Source organism: Mycena indigotica (assembly GCF_014461135.1).
Source record: "Mycena indigotica strain 171206Taipei chromosome Unknown Mind.scaff0006, whole genome shotgun sequence".
NCBI lineage: Eukaryota > Fungi > Basidiomycota > Agaricomycetes > Agaricales > Mycenaceae > Mycena > Mycena indigotica.
In genome coordinates, this window is record NW_023503005.1 from 1,469,244 (window position 1) to 1,493,133 (window position 23,890).

General features: G+C 49.0%; 5 protein-coding genes across 5 annotated transcripts; 3 read left to right on the forward strand and 2 right to left on the reverse strand.

The window, feature by feature from the left end:
* Window positions 1-178: 178 nt before the first annotated feature.
* On the forward strand, window positions 179-2,547 carry MIND_00684600 (uncharacterized protein; the record flags this gene model as incomplete). The annotated part of the gene is made up of 19 exons (XM_037363555.1): window positions 179-576; window positions 630-658; window positions 706-745; window positions 796-827; window positions 873-938; window positions 987-994; window positions 1,041-1,059; window positions 1,114-1,159; window positions 1,208-1,234; window positions 1,287-1,349; window positions 1,395-1,528; window positions 1,580-1,598; window positions 1,648-1,826; window positions 1,870-1,984; window positions 2,030-2,091; window positions 2,142-2,164; window positions 2,210-2,298; window positions 2,347-2,418; window positions 2,465-2,547. The coding sequence occupies exons 1-19, from the start codon at window positions 492-494 to the stop codon at window positions 2,545-2,547; spliced, it is 1,191 nt and encodes a 396-aa protein (XP_037219199.1). The 5' UTR covers window positions 179-491.
* A 3,641-nt stretch (window positions 2,548-6,188) lies between these two features.
* MIND_00684700 (uncharacterized protein) lies at window positions 6,189-7,088 on the forward strand (the record flags this gene model as incomplete). The annotated part of the gene is made up of 1 exon (XM_037363556.1): window positions 6,189-7,088. One exon carries the CDS (start codon window positions 6,189-6,191, stop codon window positions 7,086-7,088), a length of 900 nt encoding a protein of 299 aa, XP_037219200.1.
* Window positions 7,089-7,380: 292 nt separating this feature from the next.
* On the reverse strand, window positions 7,381-10,356 carry MIND_00684800 (VASt domain-containing protein; the record flags this gene model as incomplete). Its single annotated transcript, XM_037363557.1, has 4 exons — window positions 7,381-8,357; window positions 8,409-8,856; window positions 8,906-9,009; window positions 9,060-10,356. 4 exons carry the CDS (start codon window positions 10,354-10,356, stop codon window positions 7,381-7,383), a joined length of 2,826 nt encoding a protein of 941 aa, XP_037219201.1.
* Window positions 10,357-19,228: 8,872 nt separating this feature from the next.
* Window positions 19,229-21,805, forward strand: MIND_00684900 (Pre-mRNA splicing factor; the record flags this gene model as incomplete). Its single annotated transcript, XM_037363558.1, has 5 exons — window positions 19,229-19,296; window positions 19,343-19,940; window positions 19,990-20,386; window positions 20,437-20,571; window positions 20,619-21,805. The coding sequence occupies exons 1-5, from the start codon at window positions 19,244-19,246 to the stop codon at window positions 21,803-21,805; spliced, it is 2,370 nt and encodes a 789-aa protein (XP_037219202.1). The 5' UTR covers window positions 19,229-19,243.
* Window positions 21,806-22,102: 297 nt separating this feature from the next.
* Window positions 22,103-23,411, reverse strand: MIND_00685000 (uncharacterized protein; the record flags this gene model as incomplete). Its single annotated transcript, XM_037363559.1, has 11 exons — window positions 22,103-22,188; window positions 22,240-22,311; window positions 22,365-22,450; window positions 22,497-22,519; window positions 22,565-22,626; window positions 22,677-22,791; window positions 22,833-22,990; window positions 23,041-23,059; window positions 23,110-23,240; window positions 23,289-23,351; window positions 23,399-23,411. The coding sequence occupies 11 exons, from the start codon at window positions 23,409-23,411 to the stop codon at window positions 22,103-22,105; spliced, it is 828 nt and encodes a 275-aa protein (XP_037219203.1).
* Between the last annotated feature and the right edge of the window lie 479 nt (window positions 23,412-23,890).

The window sequence follows — 23,890 nt, forward strand, 5'->3', positions numbered from 1 at the left end:
TCATGCGACAAGGTGGCACAAAGATCGCCTGTGCTCACCCTTGCTCACTGACTAGATTTGAGGGTGAAGGAGCCGAGTTTGAGTGCGCCGATCTCCATTGCGTGCTGGATTAGTGTGGACTGGTAATCGGCAAGCGCCGCTATGGCGGGCAGAAGAGAAGGGATCAAAAAAGCAACCTTGTTCTCACAGTCCATCACCACCGGAAAAAAATTATAACGTCGATCTTGGGGGGGCGCCCTCGACACGCATCGATGGGCTTGAGACAGTATGGGGATTGGATTCTGTCTGGGACGAGCAGCCTCGGAGCAACCCTAAAGCTACACGGACGATACGAGTCCCACTTTCGTTACAGTGGCAAGAGCTCATTGTGGTAGTCTTCCCTTTCTTCAGTCGATCCAATCTTTTGTTGGGCACAGACATACAGCTCTGTGGCAAAGGCTAATTTGAGAGGAATAACTCCTCTGCCACGCAAGTGTGTGACAGGGTATTCCATGGCCACTCAACCAAAACCACTTGTTCAGCACGAGAGTGAAGATTCTCCGCGTCCGAGTCTCCCTCATCCTGAATACTTCCTTTGTATGTCGACTTGTGTTTTCCTTGTCGATAGGCCGCGCTAAACTTACCTTCAGGGGCTCCTGTTGCATTCATACCATTGACCGTTTGTCGAAATCTGCCTGTTGCCAGCAGATGATGACTTTTTTCTAGTATCTCTTTTCTAGCAAGCATCCAAATGTCTTCTCCTCCGGTATTCTTGCCACTCCCTCGAGCTGCAGCTGTTGATTACGCATTCACCAGCATGCATTCTCTCATTGGTGCCCCTTTTGAAGGTATTGACTTAAAGGTTGTAGCATACAAGCATAATTTGTCTCCAGATTGTGGATCTTTGCCTTCGGGACATAGCCCGCTCTCACCCGAGACTTGTTGCAGTCTTCTCTGCGGTAAGTTGTTATTGTCTGTTCTATGCTTATGCACTCAACTCAAGGCAGGGCAATATGTGAGATCCAATACCTTCTCTATCCCCCTTTGCTGAACTTGTCTAGACTCCAACAGATGGTTGCGGTGTGTGCTTTGATCTTCAAGCCTGAGTTCAGTCTCTGAAATGTTTTCACACAGATTCATGCCCTGCATCAGTGCCAACTCCAGTTGATACCAATGCTGGGTCAGTGATATCTGCTCTATTTTCTCTTGTCTCAATTCCCTATCCCAGTCGTAGGGTGGATACTGTGTAGTAACCGTGCGTCACAGACACATTTGTACGGCGTGCGTACTTAACTGATGCTTTATAGTTCTATGTTACGGCGGGTACCTCCTAGCCACAGGGAAACCAATCACCCAAGGCCGGCCGTTAGGTGTGAATACCCTCCATCCAGTCCCCGCGCTCTGATGCTGGACAGTTGTTCACCAACTGAGGATTATACTCATGTGGTCTTTCTCTTGCCACTTTATCATTTCACTCTCGACATACCGCCTTTCGGAAGACACCATTTCGCCGCGTCTGAGGACCGATCCCTTGGGGACGAGCAGAGCTGTAAGTTTGTATTGCCAACCCAAGCACTTCGTGTTGACTCTTCGTGATAAGCTCGCTTTGCTCTGTTTAGGTGAGGCGATAAATCAGATTCAAGTCTTGCGGATGACCGATTCAACTAGTATTGGGCCTTTATGTCTGCTTCCGCCCACCAGCAAACGCCAACCCCGACGGAGCTGACCATGACCAGAATTCTAGTGTTGGTTACCCTGCCGAATTGCTTGTGACACACAATGTTTTTCCTGCCTACATTGGGTTTACGTATTCAGCGACATCGGTGGTGCTGGCTGTGGCACTTATTGTGAGTCTATCATTACCGATGCAACCTCATTCGACACTTTTAGGCTATGTATCATGCTTCGCGCCATCTTTTTTCGGCGTCGCTGCATCTTCTATCGTTGAACATGCGCATGGAGGTCATCGGTGGCCTTATTCTGCCACTGACTATGACATGCCTTGGTAAGCCATTTCCACCATGTTCCGCAATCCCTTGACAATTTTCAGTGACACTCGCAAATACCCCAAATTTGACTGTCAACTGGCTGGCTGAGAGTGAACGTGGCGCGGTAGGTCACATATACCCAAATTTTAATCTTCGATGTCTGAACGTCTATAGAGTACATTTCTTTTCCTATTCCCGTTGGTCGCTCTTGCTGTCGTCTGAGCTGGGTCTAATTTTCTCAGGATGATCGTCCTCTTGGGTGTCACCAGCATGAACAAACCTCTGCCAATGATCCTCGAACCCACCTCCAGTTTTGTCTTGTTTTTGGGCGGTTAGTGCTTCCTTGAATGACCGCTTATCTCTCTTCTTATGTTAACAGGCTTTGTTTTCACATCGATCGAGTACCAGGAACCACTGAGATTCGCTCGTCTCTCGGGATGTGCTGTCATTGGTGTGTCCCCCCTTGCTTCCAAATATGTCACCTGATCTGGTTACAGTGGTTTATTGTGGCCTTTTGGCATATCTGTTTCAGGCCGATCCAACTCCTGAAATTCCTGTGTTATCCCTTCCTTGTGTATGAATGTTATATATACTGCATTTTGGCAGACTTCACACTTTAGCTAAGTTCAAATATGCGCGGTGACGAGGCGGCCATTTTTGCGGCTATGTACGATCTGAGCTTCAGGTGGAGACTCGGAATGCGGTCTCATTCTTGCCACGACGAGTCCATGACCAGTCAAGAGTCAAGACATTGTGCCGCTTTCCGCCTGATCATCCAGCGTGAAACAAGTGACCGTCACGATTGCTCCTTCGCTCCGACTTTGCTCTCAAACCAGCCCACCTGCCTAAAACACATCACAATGTTGTCTACATCCTTCGATTTCACCATGGCTTCAAGCCTCCAGATACTGAAATCTAATGCACCGCTGGCGGCCCTTAACTTGCAAGAGCTTAGTCTTCAGTGTCTAAAGCCAAATAACCTGTATGCTTCCGCCGTCCAACCCAACAAACGAACCTGCGATCGCAAAGAAATCAACGAGCGGCCTACCAAGCGCACTAAGCTCACCCGTCCACTGTCTTCTAAGCAAAAGAAATCTAGAATCGTCAAATCGACCTTCCCACCAGCCCCCCTAATCATCAACCTGCCTCAGACAGCAGCATCCTTCATGCGTCCGTGGCCTTGGGTCCTTCCAATCGATCATCACGTGCCATATACAACTACCATAATCGAGATGGCGCCAGAGCCCACCTCCGCCGCAGATGCTACACACCTGTGGAATCTTCATATTGCGTTACAAACCATGAACGAACTCAACGACCTAGACATGGAGCCTCATTGGCTTCGCGAGGATGGCGAAATGGATGCGGAATTCACTGGCCGACCACTGGAGTACATCTGGACTCCACCTGTCCAAGCCGCACAAGGCAAGTGTGAACACTATCTGTTTTTTCCCGTCTAACTTTCCTGTAGCTTCTCCATCTGCTATCACGCATTTCCCATATAATGAACCTGCCCTCCCACATAATGAACGCCAGCACATGCCCTCTCACCAATGCCTAGAAGCGACACCCCCCAATAGCCGACAAGGGGAATGCGGTGTAGCTGCCAGCGCCTCGCCGACCGAGGAAATGGAACTAGAGCATGCCCAAGTCATTCCGCCCCCCGCTCCCAATTCGGTCGTCAGTGTCAGTCTTGAGAATGACATTTGCACCGTCATCACTCCTCCTCCCAACCCGGGTGTCGCCACCGAATCAAATCCCGAAAAACCTGCTGTCGTAGACCGCACAAAGAAGCAAGAAAGTTCGATTCATACAAAAATCGAACAATCAAGCCAGCAAGCCAACCGTGAAAGCGGAAGTGACTACACCAGTTCCAGTAACAAACGAACAGGCTAAAAAGTCAAACGACGACGACCTCGACGACCTCAAGGCGCTCATCGACGAATTCTCTCGTGGAAAACGGGCTAAACAGCCGGCTGCTTCAGTCATTCCAGTGCAGCCCAAAAAGGCAGCTGTAACAGACACTTCTGACCAAGACTTCGACCTCGAGGCTTATATGATGGCCCAAATCGAGGAAGTTACCGGCGTAAAGAACCCAACGGAATCCGACCAAAAAGTAAATAAGTCCGACTCGGCGAAGGTGATTGCTGGCGACAACAAGCGTCCGAAGAGCGCTCTCACTGCACCAAGTCCCGTTGCTGACGGAAAGAAGAAGAATGTGATGTCAAAAGTCGCAACGCCGATCAGCGAACAGATCCCCGATTTCGAGTCGCTCTGGGCCGATGCCGATATCGCCCGCGTTGCTGTTTAATCGTTGGACTGCGGTGTGTGTTTGCGTGGAAAGCCTTAATTCCCTGCTTATCCAGCGCTTTCAGGGACAAAAACATTTCTTTTCCTTTTATCTCCCCAGCAAATACTGATTTCATAGATTTTAAACTCAAGCAGCAAACAAAATCAAGACGATTAGTGGTTTGGAACTTCATCTTTTCTGTTTCTCTCCGCAGGCCGTCTCATGTGTGCAGTTGCCGCCACTTTCCTTCCAAGCACGCTCATTTTACAAGCCCTCTCCCGAGTCTCCCCTCTTTCTTGGCTCTGTGCATAACGGCGAACTTCATGCCATTCATTTGACTGCCTTTCCTTCAATCACACTCGCTCAATTCCTTCTCTTTTTTGCTTGTCTGGTGCCCGGGCTTAAGCCTACAACTGATCATATTTCCAGGTTTTTGCCGTCACAAGTTTTGTTCAAGCCATCTTCTGCCATCTTCTCTGCTCAGTTCCCGCCACGCTCCTTCATACCACGGTCATTTCGGAAGACTCGCTCTTTTACAGGGAACCGAGCGCGCTGCAAGCGGTGTCCAACACGCTCGTTCAACACACTCATTTGCAAACACACTCGTTTCCCGTTCCATTGATTGTAACTGATTGGTAACTGACCACCTGTAGTCAACATCGTACTTGGAGAAATCGACCTGCGGAGCCTCCAAAGCAATACGTTTGAATTTCCTTCTTCTTCTCCTTTGAGGACGCGCCACATTCTTTTGGACTGCCATGATTCCTCGCGCTAGCGAAATCAGCACGCTCTTTTAACCGCCACTCGTTCAACGCTCGCTGTTTTACCATTCGATTATTTTCTGCTTACTCTGTCGAATAGTTGGCTGACGATGTTCACAGAATCATTTAGGTCTACCGACACTCATCAGCCCATACGTTTCACGCACACACTCTCTAGATCTGTTTCGCTCCTTTGACGTCGACCCGCGCGCATCTTGCTGCCCTCACACCCGTTTTGACCACAATCATTCCAAGCAACAGCTGTTTGTCTTTCACTTTGGCAGTCAATTTGCGAGCGAGCGGCCTCGATACTCTCATTTTACAAGTCATTCTCTTGAATTGCCGTTCTTTACTCGTTTCGGACCCCTCTTCTTCGTTTACATACTGATCGAGTTCACAGGTTGTCTACTAGTATTCTGGGCCATTTTATTGAAGTATCACGGTTGGCTTTCTGGTTTCTCTCTTCCGTTTGAGTTTTCCCCTACGTTCAGCGTCGGCCACATTCTTGGTCATTTCCTAAGCCAATGCTTATGTAATCCAATCCTTTTCGACGCTGGACGCACAAGCAACCTCCATACACTCTTTCAACTGACACTCGTTTGACACGCACTCTTTGGCATTTTTTCCTTGTATTATCTTCTGCATTAAGCCCTTGCTGACTACATTTCCAGGTTGCTCATCTGTAGTCTCGTCTCGATTTCCCCGTCGTGTCTTGATGCCGCCACATTCCTTTCAGCGACAGTCATTACTGCAACTCACACTCTTTTCTGGCGCCTACGAATGACCTTAATCCCACTCTCTTTCCTTGTCGCTCATTTGACCGTCCACTCGTTTACACAAGTATCTTCTTTGGCAGACTGACACATTCACAGAAGCGATCCATTTTACACCATGTTGCTTTTGGCGACACCACTTTCGTTTGCAGTTGTGTTGATTGACCGAACCAAACTTGGATAGGTATGTAGCGCATCTTCATCGCGGCGAGAAACTGGCTGATTAAATGCTTCAGCATTGTTGGCTGCGCTGCGTGGAATGAGTGCTGGTCGCTTATAGCCATTGATCCACGTAGTTGATTGGCTACTCGAAAGCACTCCGAGCTTCGTACCGCTGGTTGAGCTCGGAGGATGTTCGAGTTTTGTAGTTACCTGTACTTCGTGTTGGTTGTGTGACATGGTCATAAATTATCCTTCGTCTCTCTCCACCATGCCTACCCAGTCTGTACCTTCCTCGCCTATACCTACCTTCATCGATGTCCACGCCAAAGACCGCCGCCATATCCTAGGAATACTGTCGCGCAAAGTGCTGCAAAATACCATTGCCACCGTCGCCCACTCTCCCAAACTCGTCGCCCAGGCTATCTTCCCCGGCACCGACGAAAACTCGCAAGATGCTGTGTTGAAGGAGAATATTATGCGTCGCATTGTTCGCAAGAGTCGTAACCATTACGCCGCAAAACCACCCAAGGCGAGCTCGATTCCCCCAATTCCCCCGCCAATGCAACGTGTTTTGCGCTCGATTCCTATTGGCGCTGAAGGCTTTGTCGAACCGATCCATGTCCCAGCTATCCCCAAGAATTCCACTCTCAAACCCAGACGCGATGACTACTTCAACCTCCCCCCGCCCCTGACCCCGAGCGAAAACCGTGCGATCATGTGCTTGTCTGCATCCCAGCCCAACAACAGCGACGCTCAAAGCAACGCAATGCTTGTTCTCTCTGACGAGCGCCAGACTTCGCGGCTTCAGATCGACGCGCTGTCCTCCCAAATCACGGCCCTCCGTCGCAACGAGCCGGCTCCCGATTCTGCACTGGCAAGTCAGCAGCAACTCACGGTCGCCAACAGCAGCAGCACCCTTGCGACGCTGAAGCCCAATGCTTCCCAGACCAGCCTTGCTCCGCCTATGCTGACTCATGCCCGCTCCTCAGGCTCCCAGCGCGAAACCTTTCATGTCGTCCGTGAGCTCGGTCCGGACACGGCCGATGAAGCGATTCTCCGAGTTTTCCGTCGCAAGAGCTATCAGGAGCCGTCCACCCAGTTCGAGCATGGCAGCGACCCGACACCGTTGTGGTAGCTTTTCGTCCTTGCCATTCGATCCACTCTTTTTGTCCGGTATATGTCACTGGCTATATGGGCAATGGTTAACGTCTCTCGGGCTGCTGTTATTCGTAAAGTAGAGGAGATTGAACAAGTTTGTGACCCAAACCGCTTGCTCAACACAAGAGGGAAGCTCATCATCCCTTTCTTTCTGAGTGCTTCGCTTTGGTCGACAAGATGGAGCTCTATTTCGAAGTAAAATGGGGACTTCATGATGATATCAAATCACAAATTATATCCATAAATACCGCCCAACAAAAGATAAGTAGTTAACTGAGATCATTCAGACTAGAGCGCAGCGTCCGTGCTCGCTCTTCTAAGGAGTCGAGACTCGCCTGCAAAGCACCTATTTCTTGCTTGATGCTCTCCGTGGTGACAGCACCCGAAATGGGGGGCGACACTGGCGGCCTGTTGTTATTGTCGGTGCGTTTGAGCTCATCTCTCATCGCGGCGACAACGCCAGCAACCCATTCATCCTTGTCTTTGCCCCCCGCCCTAGCCAGCTCGCGTTCCGTCTTCCTACCCTTGTCGACGGCGGAGCCCATTTTCATGTAAGTCCACAAGTTGCTGGCCACAAGCACAACAATGAGCGCGTAGAGAATCGAGCTCGATGTCGAATTCTCCCAAGCATCGTGTATAAGCTCCAATGCGCCCTTTGTGCTCTGCTTCGCAACGGAATAAGCACCGTCGAATGTGTCCCACGCCCATTGGAGACCCCGCTGGCTCCTCTCTTTCTCCCGCTTCTTGTTATCCGTCTCAGTCGCTGTGACTGCGCTGGGCGTGGATGGCGTCGGTTCAACAGGCGGAGCAACAGCCGCTGGGTCAACCCCCGCAGGCATAAACTCGGCCTGATGCTCTTGGATATAAGTCCGCATGGCTTTTTCGAGGTCGGCGTGATAGACTCGCTGTCCGTCGATTGCGGATTTCTCGATAATGCCCTTGATAAAACTCCGGCCAGTCCACTCGACAGTGGTGCTGACGACAACCTTCGTCGAGAATGCCCCAGCCCACATGATACAAGTGCGTGTCTTCACCGAAAAGACACCGCCGCTAGGCACATCGGGGTTGCGGGTGGTGGTCAAGGTTGTGATGTAGTCGTCAAAGTCGACATGGACCGACTCGTCGCGAATTTCGCACTTGGTCTGTTTAGGCCCCAGCGATGCGTTGAGTGGTTTGATGTACGACATATTCCGCGCCAGTAGCTTCGAGCCAGGGCTTATGGGTGTCCAGTCGGAAACTTGGATGTCTGGTTATCGTTTTTTAGTTGTGCCACGTGATGCAAAATGACAACAAATACCCAATAGCTTCTGGTTGACCGACATGAAGTCCTTCATGAACCCACTCGCAAACATCAGGTTGTAAATCCTGTCAGGAGTCCCCGGGAAGACCGTGTTCAACGGCACTTCTGCGAAATGGGAGCCATCTTTCCCACAAGCACATGTAGTCGCCTTTCGCTGGGGCCCAACTGCCGCTCCCCCGCCAGCTGCCCCAATAATCGTGCCTTCTGCGATGGTAAGGTTGCCTGCCTCTGCACCTGCTTCCAACGACCCAGAGCCAATCGAAGCGGCATCACTGGGTCGAACCAGCCTCCAGATGTTATGGATGACGTCAAAGGTCGTGTCGCGCGAGAGGAATGACGCAAAAGTATAGTCGAGTCGTCCCGTCCCCACGCGAATAGCGTTCGGAATAACGAACGCGGTCATTTTCTTCTCCAAAGTCGTAATTTCGTAAATAGGTATCAATAACTGCAAATGGTCAGGCTAGTCGGCGAAATGTTGAACGTTGTTGACATACGTCAGTAACCCAGCCAAAGATATTCGCGTGGAAGCATAAGTGGTTTTCTGACACATAAAGTCGTCCCTGTATGAGAATTTCTCGTTGTAAAGCACATCCATAGTCTTGGGGAAAAATTAGTACCCCAAATCAGGCAATGAAGAGACACACACACCCTCGATAAGATAATCCCCCTCCGGAATCCCTGGGAAAAGTTCGTGGAAGTCAGCGTTGCGTTTATTGCTCGCTACGGCGAATCCTGTAACTGGAATGTCGTCTTCGCCTAGATCCAAGTCCTCCAGCCCGCTACCACCCTCATCGCTCGAGTCGTCCCCACTTCCCTCGTCAGAGCTGTCTAGTCCAGAATAATACCCCCCTTGCTCATCGGGCGAATGCGCCTCCCCATCCCCATGGCTCATTGCTGAACCCGTTGTACGCCGTCGCTGATGGTCTGTCATCTGCCGACCTCCCCTCCCGTTACTCGTCCCGCCACCAGAATGGATCCTGCGATGGTTTGACTCGGGACTCGCTGTGAGCCTCCTCGTTGCCATGGGGTTTTGCATAGGAGATGTTACGAGTGACGAACCGCTGTTCTCGTTGTTGGTGTTCATCACCTGCGGACTGAGTGTGCTTTGCTGTGGAGCTGTCAGAGCGGGGTTGGCCATTGCCAGTCCAGATGCAGCAATAGCGCCAGCAAGCCCCATCGGCTTCTTTGTTGCGCTCCGTTTCCAGGGTCTGCCGGTACCTTTTTTCTGGCCTTGGGAGGTGACAGAGAAGACATCCGTGTCACGCCTCTTGGCTGGGGAGATGGACGAAGGTGGACTGCCGCTCACTCGAGGGAAGATGTCGGTCGGTCGCAGTGCAGTCGGTGATTCGGAAAGAGGGATTGGTTCTGAAGAATCGCCGTCGCCATTCATGAGTGTAGACGGAGGAGATGTGGCTGCTCGCATGTGGGAAATGGGAATGGGCACTGGGAGCGGTTCGGCCCCTTTGGATTTCAGCGACTTGTTGGACGATTGGGGTCGTAGTGAAGGCGGTGCAGGGAGATTGGCTGTCTCAATTTTGGGTGACGATTTGGGAGTGCGCTGCTTCTCCTTGCTCTTGGGGGTTGGTGGTCGGGGAACGGGTTTGGTTGGTATGGGTGGGCGGTCGGTAGGGGGAAGGACGTTATCTGTCGGCTTGTATGTCGGCAAATCTGGAACAGGTTCTTGACTGACAACTGGGGAGGGAGGAATAACTGTGACGCTTGGGTTGGCCGATTTGGAGTAGAGGCTGTTAGAGCGACTCGGTCCGGAGCCGTTACTGCCCACTGTGCGAGAAGAAACCGAGTTGGCAGCAGTTGCATGATCAGCAGAGGAAGACCCCCTGCTATGCGACTCTGAAGGTGGGGAAGGGGAACTCAATGAACGATCCCGACCAGCACTGTTGGCATTGGGTTGTTTGACCAGTTTAGACAGGAAATTGGGGGCCATGTCCACAACAAGTGGTGAGTCCTGTGTGAAACTGTTTGCATTCGAGCATCAGAGAAAAACAGACGATCACTTGCCGACAATTATGGAGGCAAATTCACTGCCAGCGTGGTCAGGTAAACTTCCTCGGAACGAGCAGTTTAGGACGATAAGATCGCTCAGAGCGTGGGCCAGATGTCCGCAGGGGAAGGAGTGGAACGAAGAAACGACTGCACTGGTCGAAAACCCTATCCAAACCAACGAAGGAGAAGGCGGAGGTCAAAAACAACCAATTGACGTCGACTGATCCGTACCAGCTCCCCCGTCTCAGAATCAAACCAAGGTCCAAAAATCCGAACGCTAGTTCATACTAAAACAATCTAGTTTTGCCTGCATGTCATGCCCTGTAAAATGGCGCGAATCCAAGCATGGGATCCTAAATCTATCCTAGTATCCTATCCATGATGACTAGGTGCCGGCTGATCGCCGTCTTCGACCTTGCTTTGATAGTTTTTCAACTTTCTTTCCTCCCTTGAGGTGTGAGTTGTGAGACATGTTGCATAACATAACTTGAACTTTTCACTCAACCACTTAGACTCCAAATGGGAATGCCGGCACTGTGTAAAATTTGGGTATTGTACTATTTTAATCAAGTGTCTGTGTTATATGTTACATTGACTGAAAAACTCATTGTTAAAATCACCTTAAATCAGAAGAAAAATGTTTAGATCCAAAAATTCAAAACACTTGATCAAAATAGTATAATAGTAGGTGTGTTTGATCTGCAAGTCATAGTACACCTTGCAACTATCCAGATCACATCCTAATAGCAAGCCTTGTCTAATTGATCAAAAGCCCATTTTTTTGACATATCTCCTTGATTTTGGCCTTATAAACTATACATTGATAAGAGCTACATACCTATATAAAAATTTTCATCCAAATTCACCTAGGGGCGTTGGAAATCAGCTATTAAGATACCATGCAAAATGGGTTTTTGAGACCCAATTTTGAATATCTTTTTTAAAAAAAAAGTTGGGCATATTTGGGGAACTACTGCAGATTGAGAGACTGTGTTTGTTGGAGGTCTTAAAGGACCCTCTTGCTAGGGATGCTGCCTATTACCATAACGGCAATAGTCATTGACTTTGATGGATTTGTGAAATCCATGCAGAAGCACTAACACAGAATCCAACTCAGCCAAAAGACCACTATAACCAGATGCTGGCTATATGCACTGCTACTATATATCTATATAGCTGGTACACACACATTTTGCATACATGTACCAGGATTTTCTATGGCCACAGCTGTCAGAATCACAGCTGTTGAAAGCTTGCAGGACCAATGGCATAGCAATAGTAACAGGCCTATATTATTCTCGGTCACGTGCTTCCCACATGTGCATTCCTCCTAGGGCACCTGTTCCCCATCGTCACATGCTGCATGTTGTGGACCCTTGGTGGCCCGACACCAGTGCTGGAGCAGACAGGCTGTGTCTTATCCATAACAGTTGTCACACTGTTGTTAAGTGAAAACCTCACAATTGTTAAATTGGACTCTGCTGTTGTTTGGTTATTTTAAGAGTCATTCCCAAAACGGCCATTTGCTGTCAATGACAGTCAGATCAAAACACCTCCCCACAGATATCTCCCTAACTGGCCATTCAGGACTCATGCTAGTTCTTAGATATGCACTGTACCTATGAAACAAACAAAAAATGGTGGTTTTCTATATATGTGTTCCAAAATGCGGCTTATCACTGGGACATTGGGTAAGGAACTAATGAATTATAACTTACTATTAGACCCTGCAGGTTAACCCTGAAAGGGTCCGGGTTTGGCAAGATTTGGAAATTGTTGGACCCTGACCTTGACCCTGATAGACCCTACCCTGAAATGCTGCAAGTCAACCCTGACCCTTGCTCTACCCTAGATTGACAATCACATGGTCAAGTAATCAGCAGATGAGATACCATAAGTATGAGACCAAGTTTAAGTACAGATAGAGGTGGCTTGAGAGTGCTATTATGTAATGAATAGACTTATAATTTTTTTTCCAAGTTTCAAGGGCTGAATGTGGGGTTTGGGATGCTAAGAGTCACAAATCAGTGGCCAGATATAATGGTAATCTACTGATAAGAAGGCTGAGTATCAAACCCTGGGTTCAAGAAATCTTTTTCTTTGCCTTTTAAACCTTTTATTTTGGCCCTGGTTGACAAGGCAAGACAAGAAGGAGATAAGATGGACAATAAGATGGTGATTGGATCATCAGATGTCGATGCAGATGTTGATTGACAGTGTGGAGTTAGACATGAGGCAGACAGCACATGAAGGCATGGCTAAAGTATGATGTTATTGCCTCTCATATTAGGCATGGTAAACACATGGTAGTAGTGTATATAAGTAAAGTAGATTTTGTCTTGTACCCCAGTCTTCGAATTCCATCATCTTTACAATATCTTTTCATAGTGCTTCTTGCTAGCCTTCACTGGCCAACTGGCATCCTTTGATTTGGTGTTGTTTGTGACACTGAGACTGTAAGTACAGTTTTATACATAACTGTCAGGGGAACCTCCCTTTCGGCCCCCCGAAGATGTCTCCGATTCTGGTCCGATTCCAGTTCCGACTCCAGTCCGACCCTCCATCTCGCCTGCACAATTACCGATCCGTCAACGCCCTCCCAACGGTCGCCCTGGGACCTTGCCTGCGACGCCGCCCAAGCCTTCTGTGCCCGACAGCGGCAGCTACAGACAAGCAGTATATAGTCAGCTACCTAGCAGGCGGACCCTTAGAGTTTCTTCTCTTTGGATCCTCCCCTGCTAGGTCAGCTCCATTTGTATTCGCTTACCAATGTTCACACTTTGGATCCTCCCCTGCTAGGACCTTGATCTCAGGCCTCCGGGTTTGCCCTTACAATACTGTAGCATTTTATTCAATTCGGCGGTCACGCGTCACACTGGCCTGAAAATGCCGAATTTTTTTCGGTGGTCACACTCGACAGCCCAGATGCTGAATTCCCTCAGCTGATTTACTATTTTTGGGTGGCGCGGCCCTGCGGGCCGCGCCGTAATCTGCCCAAAATTTTCGGCGGTCACACTTGGAGCCGCCGGACGCCGAAAATTTCATTTCGGCGCCGATGTCACACCAATTTCGAGCGCCGAATTGAATAAAATGCTACAGTAACATTGTAAATGATCATGTGATGTGACAGTCGTGACCAATCACCAGTCAGTGACTGGTCTGTGCACATAGCACTGTACTTGAGTAGTTGGCCATGGGGCTGTTTCCCTGGCTTTGTGAGGGGAAGAGGGTCCAAGTGCCAAGTTGATACCAGGGGAACAGTCCCAGGGCCAACTACTTAAGTACAGGGCTATCTGCACATGGACCAGTCATGTGATCAGTCACAGCTGGCACATCACATGATCCCCTTACAGGCTTTAGTGCACCTAGACCCTCTTCCCCTGGCAGGCTGGTGCTAAGGACTTAAGACAAAAACTAGTCCAGATTCTCAGACCAAAGGCTTTGGTTTATCTTGATATCTGAAGCATATTAGACTAAATATATAAGCTAAACATTCACATTTATGTAAACATACATAATCACACTTAATTTGAAATTTAGAAGATGAATTCTAATTGCCAAACCCTGGGTTTAAGAAACCTATTTTTTTTACCTTTTAAACATTTTATTCTGGCCCTGGTTAATAAGCTAAGACAAGGAGAACATGAGATAGACAATAAGATCATGATTGGATCATCAGATGTCAATGCTAATGATGATTGACAGCATGGAGTTGGACATATAAGGCAAACAGCATATTTGCAATCTGCCACAAAAAAGTCCAGCTTTAGGCTGCTTTTTTTTTTCACCAAAACCCCAATGTGACTGCAGTTTGCCTGGAAATAAGACATAATTTAGATATTTAATAATCCATTAGTCTAAATTAGTTTCTGTATATTAAGATTGAAGGCCATTAAAGAGTAATATGTGGGGATTATTTCATGCTATACCAGCTTTCTAGAATTGTGTCCTACAGTTGGGGACAGTCAAAGGCAGCAAATGCCATTTCTGGCCCAGATACTGTATAGAATGCTTTGAAAATGTGAAATTCAGAATCAGCGACCCCAAAAACCCCTATATAGCATGCTTATGTAATATTCTAACGATAAATTGGGTTTGGCCAAATTTTTGGGAGATTCGATTTATATTATGACTATCTTGGGAGAGTTCAAAAAGTTTAAGATGATGTTGCTACTTGATCTAAGGCAGCTGCAGCTGTTTGTGAGACCCCCCGATGCTGCTTTTGCTTCCACACAGCTCATTCTCACTGGTCGCAATGTCAACGGCGGCCAGCAGATGACAGTCTGATTGACACCCTGTCCGACAGTCTGTACGGCAGACCCAATGGCGGTTCGAACGGGAGCCAGGGGTTTCTTTGTGAGGCTCTTTGTGTGAAATTTTCATTTGGAGTCAATGATATAATAGTGCTGACTTGATTCATCCACCATCTAAGCACGACTGGCACCACACGGTGCATTTGCAGCCACCCTACTAGTGACACGGATCGGTCATGCGAGTGTGTTTCCCACGCTTTCTACCTTGCTTCCCAACCACCACCTCGGATAATGGGCGCACATAGAAGGCGGGAATGTAGGGAGGGATGTTGAGGAGGGTGTAGGAGAGGGCTGGGGAGGGACGGTGAGTGGTGAGAACTACCGAGCTTCAGCCAGCTCACGAAATTTCAGTCAGCTCACTAAATATTGCCCCCACTCTCCTGTGGCTACTTCCTCGCTGTTCCCTTTCATCTTTCGAGGACCATCCGGGACGCCCCTCCCCTTCTCACATCTCGACGACCGAGCCCGTTGAGCGCGCCGCCGTTGCCGCTCGTCGGCTGACACAATTTCTGGAGTGGGGCCAAAATTGCCTTTGCCACCCCAGGGCGCGTATTCCGCTGAATCCAGCCAAACTGCGGCGCTCTACTTGACCATCCGGACGCTTCCATTACCGAGAGAACGGCGGTCATCGGCCCACGCATGCCTGCCCACCGCCATAGGCCATTTCCGACTGCCCCCGCTTCCCCTGCGCCCAATCCTTTGCCGTTCGGCGTCAAACTGCAGCGTTTGGCCTGGCCAAGTCCTTTCTCCAAACGCTGAAACTTTCAGCACGAACGGCGGAGCAGTTATTCCCCCGCCGCTCGCCCGCACCTCCCCCTCTTGCCTTCCTTCCTCATTCTCTCCCCCCTCCCCCTTTATCACCACCCTTATCGTCGAGCTGCGCAATCAGCGCGCAAATGCGCGCACACGGAACGATCTCCACGTCCCTCGCTTCCGCGGGAGATCTGACCAGCTCGATCAGGGCCAGCGCAGAGCCCAGTTTGGTCCAATCTTGGCTGCTTTGGCCCCGGTACGCGTCGGCGATGACTCATGAGACGTACACCATCCGTTTCGGCGCGTCTCGGCGCGCTATGTCGGCCGTCATCGGTGGTCGCCGTTGACCGCGTTGTCCGCGAAATCGGTAAGGACTGGACCTAATTCTTGATCCTTCCGGCTGAAACCTTGGGCGCAGATAGCGCCAATGTGGCGCTTCGAGCTCCTCCCACTCTCGAGGCAAACGGGCCATTGGTTATCCCTATGCTCGCCGACTTCCATTGCGCGAAACTTGAGGCCGACGGGCCAAGTTCTTGCCTGTTCCGCCCGACACTCTCACACCCGTCGGCGCCGTATTTGATGATGGTGACGCTCGAGTCTCGATGTGGAGTGATGCTGCTGGTTTTCTAGTTTTGCTCATGCCGCCTCCGATCTGGACGTGCCAGCGTTGTGTACTGTGTGCTGCCGTCTTTTGCGGCATCCTCGGTGACATGTATACCCTCCGGTGAGGAACGAGGCAAGCGACGCCAAGGCTGTTCGCAATCATGTGGTGAATCGCGATCCAACCGTGAACTTGAAGTTGGCAGTGGGCCTAATCTTGTTGCTCCCGGGTTGCATATGTTCGGCGTGACAGTATTCCTCACGTGGCTTTGTAAATACTTGTCGTAGCGGCATTTGAGTTGTATCTATAATAATATAAGGATTCTGTACATGTTCACATACTTTTGGCATATATGAAATCTTTGTTGTTGATATTTTTGAACAAAGAGTTTAAACAAAGAAACCCTGGCTGCCATTGGAACCCCCGTTGGGTCCGCCATGTGGTCTGCCACATGGGCTGTCAATCAGACTCCCATCTCCAAACCGCCATTGCCATTGCGCCCGGTGTCTGCAGCTGCTCCTATCAGGCCGGCTCAATATGCATCTATCCAGTGAAGAGATCATAAGCACTTTATGGCTGATCCCCTCGATGAATTTCAAATGTCTCTTCGGATTCGGATTCTCCTCGTCAATCCGATTCGAATGGTATATATTACATAATCATTCTATAGGTTTTGGGGGTTGGCCAATGTAATTGATGATCATCATCAATGATCAGATCATTGTGAGCCAACCACTCGTTGGATTAATCTGAAAATATTACAGGGGATTCCTATGGACTATAGCTAGCTTTCCACAAATTCTTATGAAAATCCATAACCCCCACCTTACTTTGCTGCCTTTGAGTGTCCCCAACTGTATACCTTCACAAATACTTATCTGCTTGCAGTACTGTACTATTTCATTCAATTCTGCGGGCCTGTGACCTGTGACACATGTGGCAGAAATGTGCAATTCAGCCAAGGGCTGAATTTGGTGTGACCTCCTGCTATATATGGAAGTTCTGCGCGCCATAGGCGCGGAACCTTTTGGAAATTACCATTTTGGGACGGTTTGGGACCAAAGAAATTCACTGTGACCTGTGACAGGCAGAAAATTTTCGGCCAAAAAAGTCAATGTGACCATGACAGGACTAATTGATTGAAATAGTACAGTATTCTGTGTACTTGAACTAGTACTGTGCTCCACTGCTACTCTCATATTTGCATTGTGCATCAGATATAACTTTGATGTTTTAAGTTCCTTTTAGATTACAATAATACTACTATTTTTTTTGTACTATATACTATTAAATTATTAGGAGAGGATATGCATATACAGACTATGTAGAATAACTGATACATCTATATACATTACCACTGAGTTGCAAAGTTCTCTGACCTGGCTGCAAGTATCCAGGTAAATATTTGTTTACACAACAGATACATATAGTAATTGTAAATCTAGTATAAATTAATGCATATTCAACTTGGCATGTCTACTTATAGGAAAGTAGCTACAGTATATACAGAAGGTTTCTTAACCTAATTCATCTCTCTCTAGTCATAATTACTGTAATGTAAAGATAAGAAGTCTAAGTATGTAAGTTTATCATATTTTCAAGTTTCTGTAAACAGGCATATAAAATCTCTAATAAGTTTGCCAAATATTATCATTAGGGTCCAATGAATCCTTTCTATCCAAACTTGCATTTTTATGAAGACAATACAGCTCTTGCAATGTAATTTTTCGATATAATTCTGATATAACCAGGTAAGGACATAATGGAAAATTTCCAAACTTGGGATATTTAGAGATATCATGAAAATATATCTACACACCAATTTTCATTTGAATCTACCATCATCTTATTGCACAGTAGCAGAATAAAGATTTTATATCATAGTGAAGTTGCAGATCACGAGTGGCTTTAGGTCAAAATTTGGGTCCGAATTTTTGCCAAGGTTCCTGACTCTGATGGCTTACGAGCAGCTAAATTTTACGAACTAATCATTACGTTCCATGACACAACTAGCTGACAAAGTACAGAGAGGCGGTGTATGTTGCTCCGAGGTTTCTACGAAGGTTTTTGGTCAGTGCCTTCGTGTTAGTTTGTCTTTGTTTGTCTGATCTACATTACATCATCATGTACAGTAGTCACCGGGCAGGGACCTTGCCAAAGCAAGGTTATGATGTAATCAAACCAAGTTCATCTACTGTAAGACTCATCTTGCGCTCTCTCAGCCTATGCAACAGCAACAAGTGCAAGACAACGCAGCATGACGTCTCTCTAGCATAGAAACCCTCGGCGGTAGGATCCGATGTATGTCCCTCCTCTGTCGAGTAAGGCAATCCTGCGCGCGTTGAAGTCGCCGAGGAAGTTTGAAGAGAGTTTGTTCAAGTTATCACTAAGTTCCTCATCCGAGTCCGACTGGAAGGCAACGGACATGACCTCTGTAGACCTTTCACAGGTTCCGATTCTCTTTGCGGTCAGTCTGCAAGATTATGTTGCCCTCAAGCTCTCCCAGACTCGGAATATTGGGATTGAACGAGACACCTGGAACCATGCTCATACTTTTTTATCTTTGTTTTTCGATGCTGACTAGTATTAGAAACCGATGGTCCATCAACTCTTGGAATAGAAGGATGGCTTTCCTCTGTGCTCAGGCTTGCTCTGTGCTCATAAAATTTATCTCTGTCCATCGTCTTTATTCTTCTGTCAATCACCTTGCCGGCCACCTCTATGCTATGCGAGCCCTACGAAACTGAAAGGAGGACGTTACGAGTGCCGCCTCCAGCTCTCCAAAGAAAACACTCCTCGTTTCCTGAAAGTCAGACTCTTTCTGTTATATCGCCTTCAAGTTTGCTAATCATTCCATTCTGCCGCATCTCAACACAAGAAATTTCAGCAAATGCAAGCCATGATATTAATAGAGCTGGAGCCAAAATCCATGGCATCGGACCCGGATGGTTCGGAAATTGGAAACCCAGGACCAGAAGAAAGATTTGTTGAGCGGTGAAACATCGTTGGCTTTCCTGGGCTTTGCTCTCCGCCTTACAGTCGGAGTTATGTAGCTGCCCACGATGACTGTAGTACCTATGCAAATTGAAATATAACTTTAAATGTTGGTCGACCAAGCAGATATCTGTGTGACAACGCAACCGTGACATGTTTCTTCAGCCATGTCTGTCGCAGTCATGAGCTCACCCGAGCTCGCAGTCCACAAAAGAAAACGGTATTTGGTCGCAGTGTCTCCCTAGTCAATGACTTACCGTGTGTAGGTCCAACTCACCTGACGACGACCTCCCGCCAGCTAGTCGTAGACGCTCCAAATCACCTCGTTTACTCCCGAAAGTCATTGATATTGACCCTGTACGACGGGCGGAGCGGGAAAGACAGCTGGCGGTAAAGATGGCCGCAGCAGAGCTGGACAAGGGCAAGGAAAAGCCGAATGAGAGGGAGAAGGAGCTGGATGCCCAAGCCGAGTTTGCTAAATTGGTTGGGTCGCGGTCCGGTGGTGTCTATATGCCTCCCGCTCGTCTTCGCGCCCTCCAGGAGGCCGCCGCGTCAGACAAGTCCAGCAAGGAATATCAGCGCTTGTCATGGGACGCTTTGCGCAAGAGCATAACTGGTATTGTCAATCGAGTCAACATCGTCAACATCAAGGCGGTGGTACCAGAACTCTTCGCTGAAAACCTCATTCGTGGGCGCGGCTTGTTTGCTCGGAGCATTATGAAGGCCCAGGCAGCAAGTTTGCCCTTCACCCCCGTTTTCGCGGCTCTCGTGGCTATCATCAACACCAAACTTCCCCAGGTTGGCGAGCTGGTATTGTCGAGGTTAATCAGCCAGTTCAGGAAAGCCTTCAAGCGGAATGACAAGGTTATTTGACTTGATTTATCACTAACAGACGCACACTGACGATGCACAGATCGTATGCCACTCCACGACCACCTTCATTGCCCACCTTGTCAACCAAGCCGTCGCCCATGAACTTGTTGCGCTCCAAATCATCATGCTTCTCATCGAACGCCCCACCGACGACTCCATTGAGATTGCCGTTGGCTTCATGCGTGAAGTCGGCGCATTTCTCGCCGAAAACTCTCCAGTAGCCAATACAATCGTCTTTGAACGCTTCCGTGCCGTCCTTAACGAGAGCGCCATCAGTCAACGAGTGCAGTACATGATCGAGGTGCTGATGCAAGTTCGAAAGGATAAGTACAAGGACAACCCGATTCTGGGAGAGGGCCTTGATTTGGTCGAAGAAGATGAACAAATTACGCACGAGATCGAGCTGGAAGCGGAGCTGCAGGTACAAGAGGGATTGAGTATGGATTATTTTGGCCCTTTATTGAATCAACTGACGCACTAATTGCAGATATATTCAAGTTTGATCCCAATTACCTCGAAAACGAAGAAAAGTACAAGCAGATCAAAAGCGAAATTCTAGGCGACTCTGACGAGGAGTCTGGCTCAGAGGAAGAGTCGAGTGATGACGACGAAGATGGGGGAGGTATGTGCTCAGCCTAAAGTGCCAGCAATCAACTTATTGTCTGCTAGTCGTGGAAAATAAAGAGGGAATCGAGGATCGGACGGAAACAAACCTCGTCAACCTCCGTCGGACGATTTACTTGTCCATTATGAACGCGCTTAATTACGAAGAGGCGGTCCACAAGTTGCTCAAGGTCCAACTACAGGAGGGCCAAGAAATCGAGCTTGTCAACATGATCATCGAGTGTTGCTCGCAGGAACGGTCCTACTCGACTTTCTTTGGCCTTATTGGGGAACGCTTCAGCAAACTCAATCGCGTCTGGACAGAATGTTTTGAGCAGGCGTTCAACACCTACTATACGACCATTCATCGCTACGAGACCAACCGCCTGCGTAACATCGCGCGTCTCTTCGGCCATCTTTTGTCCAGCGATGCGATTTCGTGGCTTGTCTTGGAATGCGTCAAGATCAACGAAGACGACACGACAAGCAGCAGTCGTATTTTCGTGAAAATCATGATGACAGAGCTGATGGAGAGTATGGGGCTCAAAACTGTTGTTGAGCGCTTCAAGGACCCTGAAATCAAACACGCCTGCGCTGGGATGTTCCCTCTCGACGTCCCGAAAAACACTCGATTCGCCATCAATTATTTCACCAGCATCAATCTGGGTGCGCTGACCGAGGAGATGCGCGAGTACCTGAAGAATGCGCCGAAGATGATTATGGAGCAGCGGAGGGCCATGTTGGAGGCAGAGTCATCTTCGTCTTCAGATTCGGATTCAAGTTCCGACTCGGACTCAGATAGCGATTCTGATTCGAGTTCGAGTTCTTCGGCGGCGAGTAGGAGAAATGCACGTGACCGAGACCCTCCTCCAAGAAGAGGTCGGGACGACACCCCTCCCCGGAGCAGAGCGCCGCCTCCAGCTGGCCGAAATATGGATGCATCGCCACCACGTGATAGTTACGGGCGGAGGGAGAGACCTTCTCCTCCGCGTCACCATGCTCGTTCCCGCTCCTACGAAAAATCGCCTCCTCGCCATCGGGATTCGCGCTCTCCGCCCCCGCCAAGGAGGCGATACGACTCGCGGTCGCCACCACCGAGAGAACGTGACCGTGATCGCGGCTACGGCCATGGCTATCGCAGGAGTGTCTCTCCTCCAAGACGGCGCGAGCGGTCACCTGACTCCCCACCAAGACGCAGACAGGACTCACGCGAGAGGGGTTACCCGAGGGACGGCTACGAGCGGCGTCGATGATGATAATTGCCCTGCAGATGGCCTGTATCATTTGTGTTCCTGTTGGGAAAAAAGCCATATCATAGTCCTGCAACAAGAACGAGATTTGAGAAAATTTGTAGCTGATTCAACCAGAAGATTTGTCGCTCGGCGCTTTCTCTGGATTAACCTCGATTATGTGGTACTTGTACTTAGATTGGAATAGTAGTCCTAGTTTAGGGCACGTTCGTGCTCAAAATTCAAGGTAAAAGGACAGAGTGCTCTTCGATGACCACATGGATTGATGGTCATGAACCCCTCATTCCGTCGCATAGCTAATCACGCTGAACACGGAAGGGAGTTCACAGGGAGCTCGGGGGTCCGGTCGGCCAGTATCAGATATACTGCAAGCGCGCAATAGACGGCTGTAACCCAGATGGGCATACTCGACCGTTTAGCAAAACGACGGGACGCACCAATGACAGCACAGCCCCAGAGACGAGGCAATTTAACTTCATTTTGCCACTCGATGGACGAGAAAAGAAGACCTGGCGACGGCGCATTAGGGACGAGGAAATGATGATCCAAGAGAACAACCGACCGCCGACATACAAAATAAAGGCGGAGGCGTGGTCGAGAATCATGGTCAGAGACTTGTTCAGGTAGGCACCGAGGAGGACGGTCATCCTGAAAAAAGTGAAACCCAGTTCAGAGGGCAACGAGGGCAACCAACGGGAACAAGAAACAAAGTGTGCTCTGCGAAAGGTTAGACATCGAGTGAGATTTGCGTATGTGGCCTACCGCGCCGCGCTCACTCTCCGCAAGCCAGTTTGCAGTCAAATGTGGAGCATTTACCAACGTAACTTGAGGACCAAAGGTCAGAAAAAAGAGGAGTAGTTGGAGAATGGCGCACCAAAGAGAGTCATAGTCAATGGCAAGATAAGGCCGCCGATAACCTCTGTACGGAGGCCCAACAGTCGAAGATGCAATGAAGCCGCCAACAGATGATACGAAACATAATTCATGGCCTACGTGTTGTTAGCTGGTGATTACTTGATAGCACACGTACGAAAAGTGTCGCTGCGAGCACAAAAACTGTGGTTGAATGCCCAAAATAGACAGGAAAGACATCTTGTGTAACGTGCAGGTCGACATGATAGCCCGGACTAGATTTCTCAGTTGTGTCGGTGCTTGTTGACAGGCGGAAGCAGATATAAAGGCCCAACACTGAGTAGTGATCAATCGTCGTCTGGTTCGTCTAATAGCAGTCTACTCACCCACACAAAATAAAGCAAGCTGAGGACGAGTCATCAGCACAAGCGCTCGGGGGAAAGGCATCAGCTTACAGCTCTGCTCGTCCCCAGAGGGTCTTTCCTCCAAATAAGGCTAGGATCCATCGACATGTGGGATGGTCGGACCGATATGCGAGAGAGAACAAGAATGAGCGCAGAAAGCAGGCCCCTCAGGAGGTACACAGCTGCCCAGCATCAGAGCCACGGTCGAGTTCGTTCGAACACGCTCGTACCAAAGGGCCGCTGCTCGGTGATTGATCTCCCTGCAACCACAAGGTATCCGCCGTAAGTCAGAACTACAAAGAATCAGCCATGAATACCAGCTCCGGATGGCGCGGCGCACGATTGTTGCACATGATCCACCCCACAACTGAGAAGCCAAGTTCAGAGAGCAAGACAAATAAAAGGGAAACAACTGGGACCGAGTGACTGAATCAGCTGTGGTTCGCACTAACGCAGAGCATGGACCTGAGACCTTTCAGAGGACAGAATCGGGTGCATGGATCGGAGTACATACCGCGATGAGCTGTTGGAGTCTAAACGAGCTTAGCAGGGATAGTTAGAGGAGGTGAGAGACGCCACATGTTTCCCTGCCCTCAGTTTAGTTCGTCGGCAGACGACAATCGGGGCACTCACTGCGGAGAAGATGGCAACAAGCGTCGGTTGAGAGCGGGCGATGTCCCGAAGGCAAAGGTCTACAAGCTGCAGACAAATCAGGCCTGAATTATACCTGAAACCTCGGTATCCTACCTTCAGGAGCGGCACCAACGACAGAATGCATGCTAGTCAGGACATGACGAAACAGCTATAATCGGGAAGTAGCAGGAATACCGCA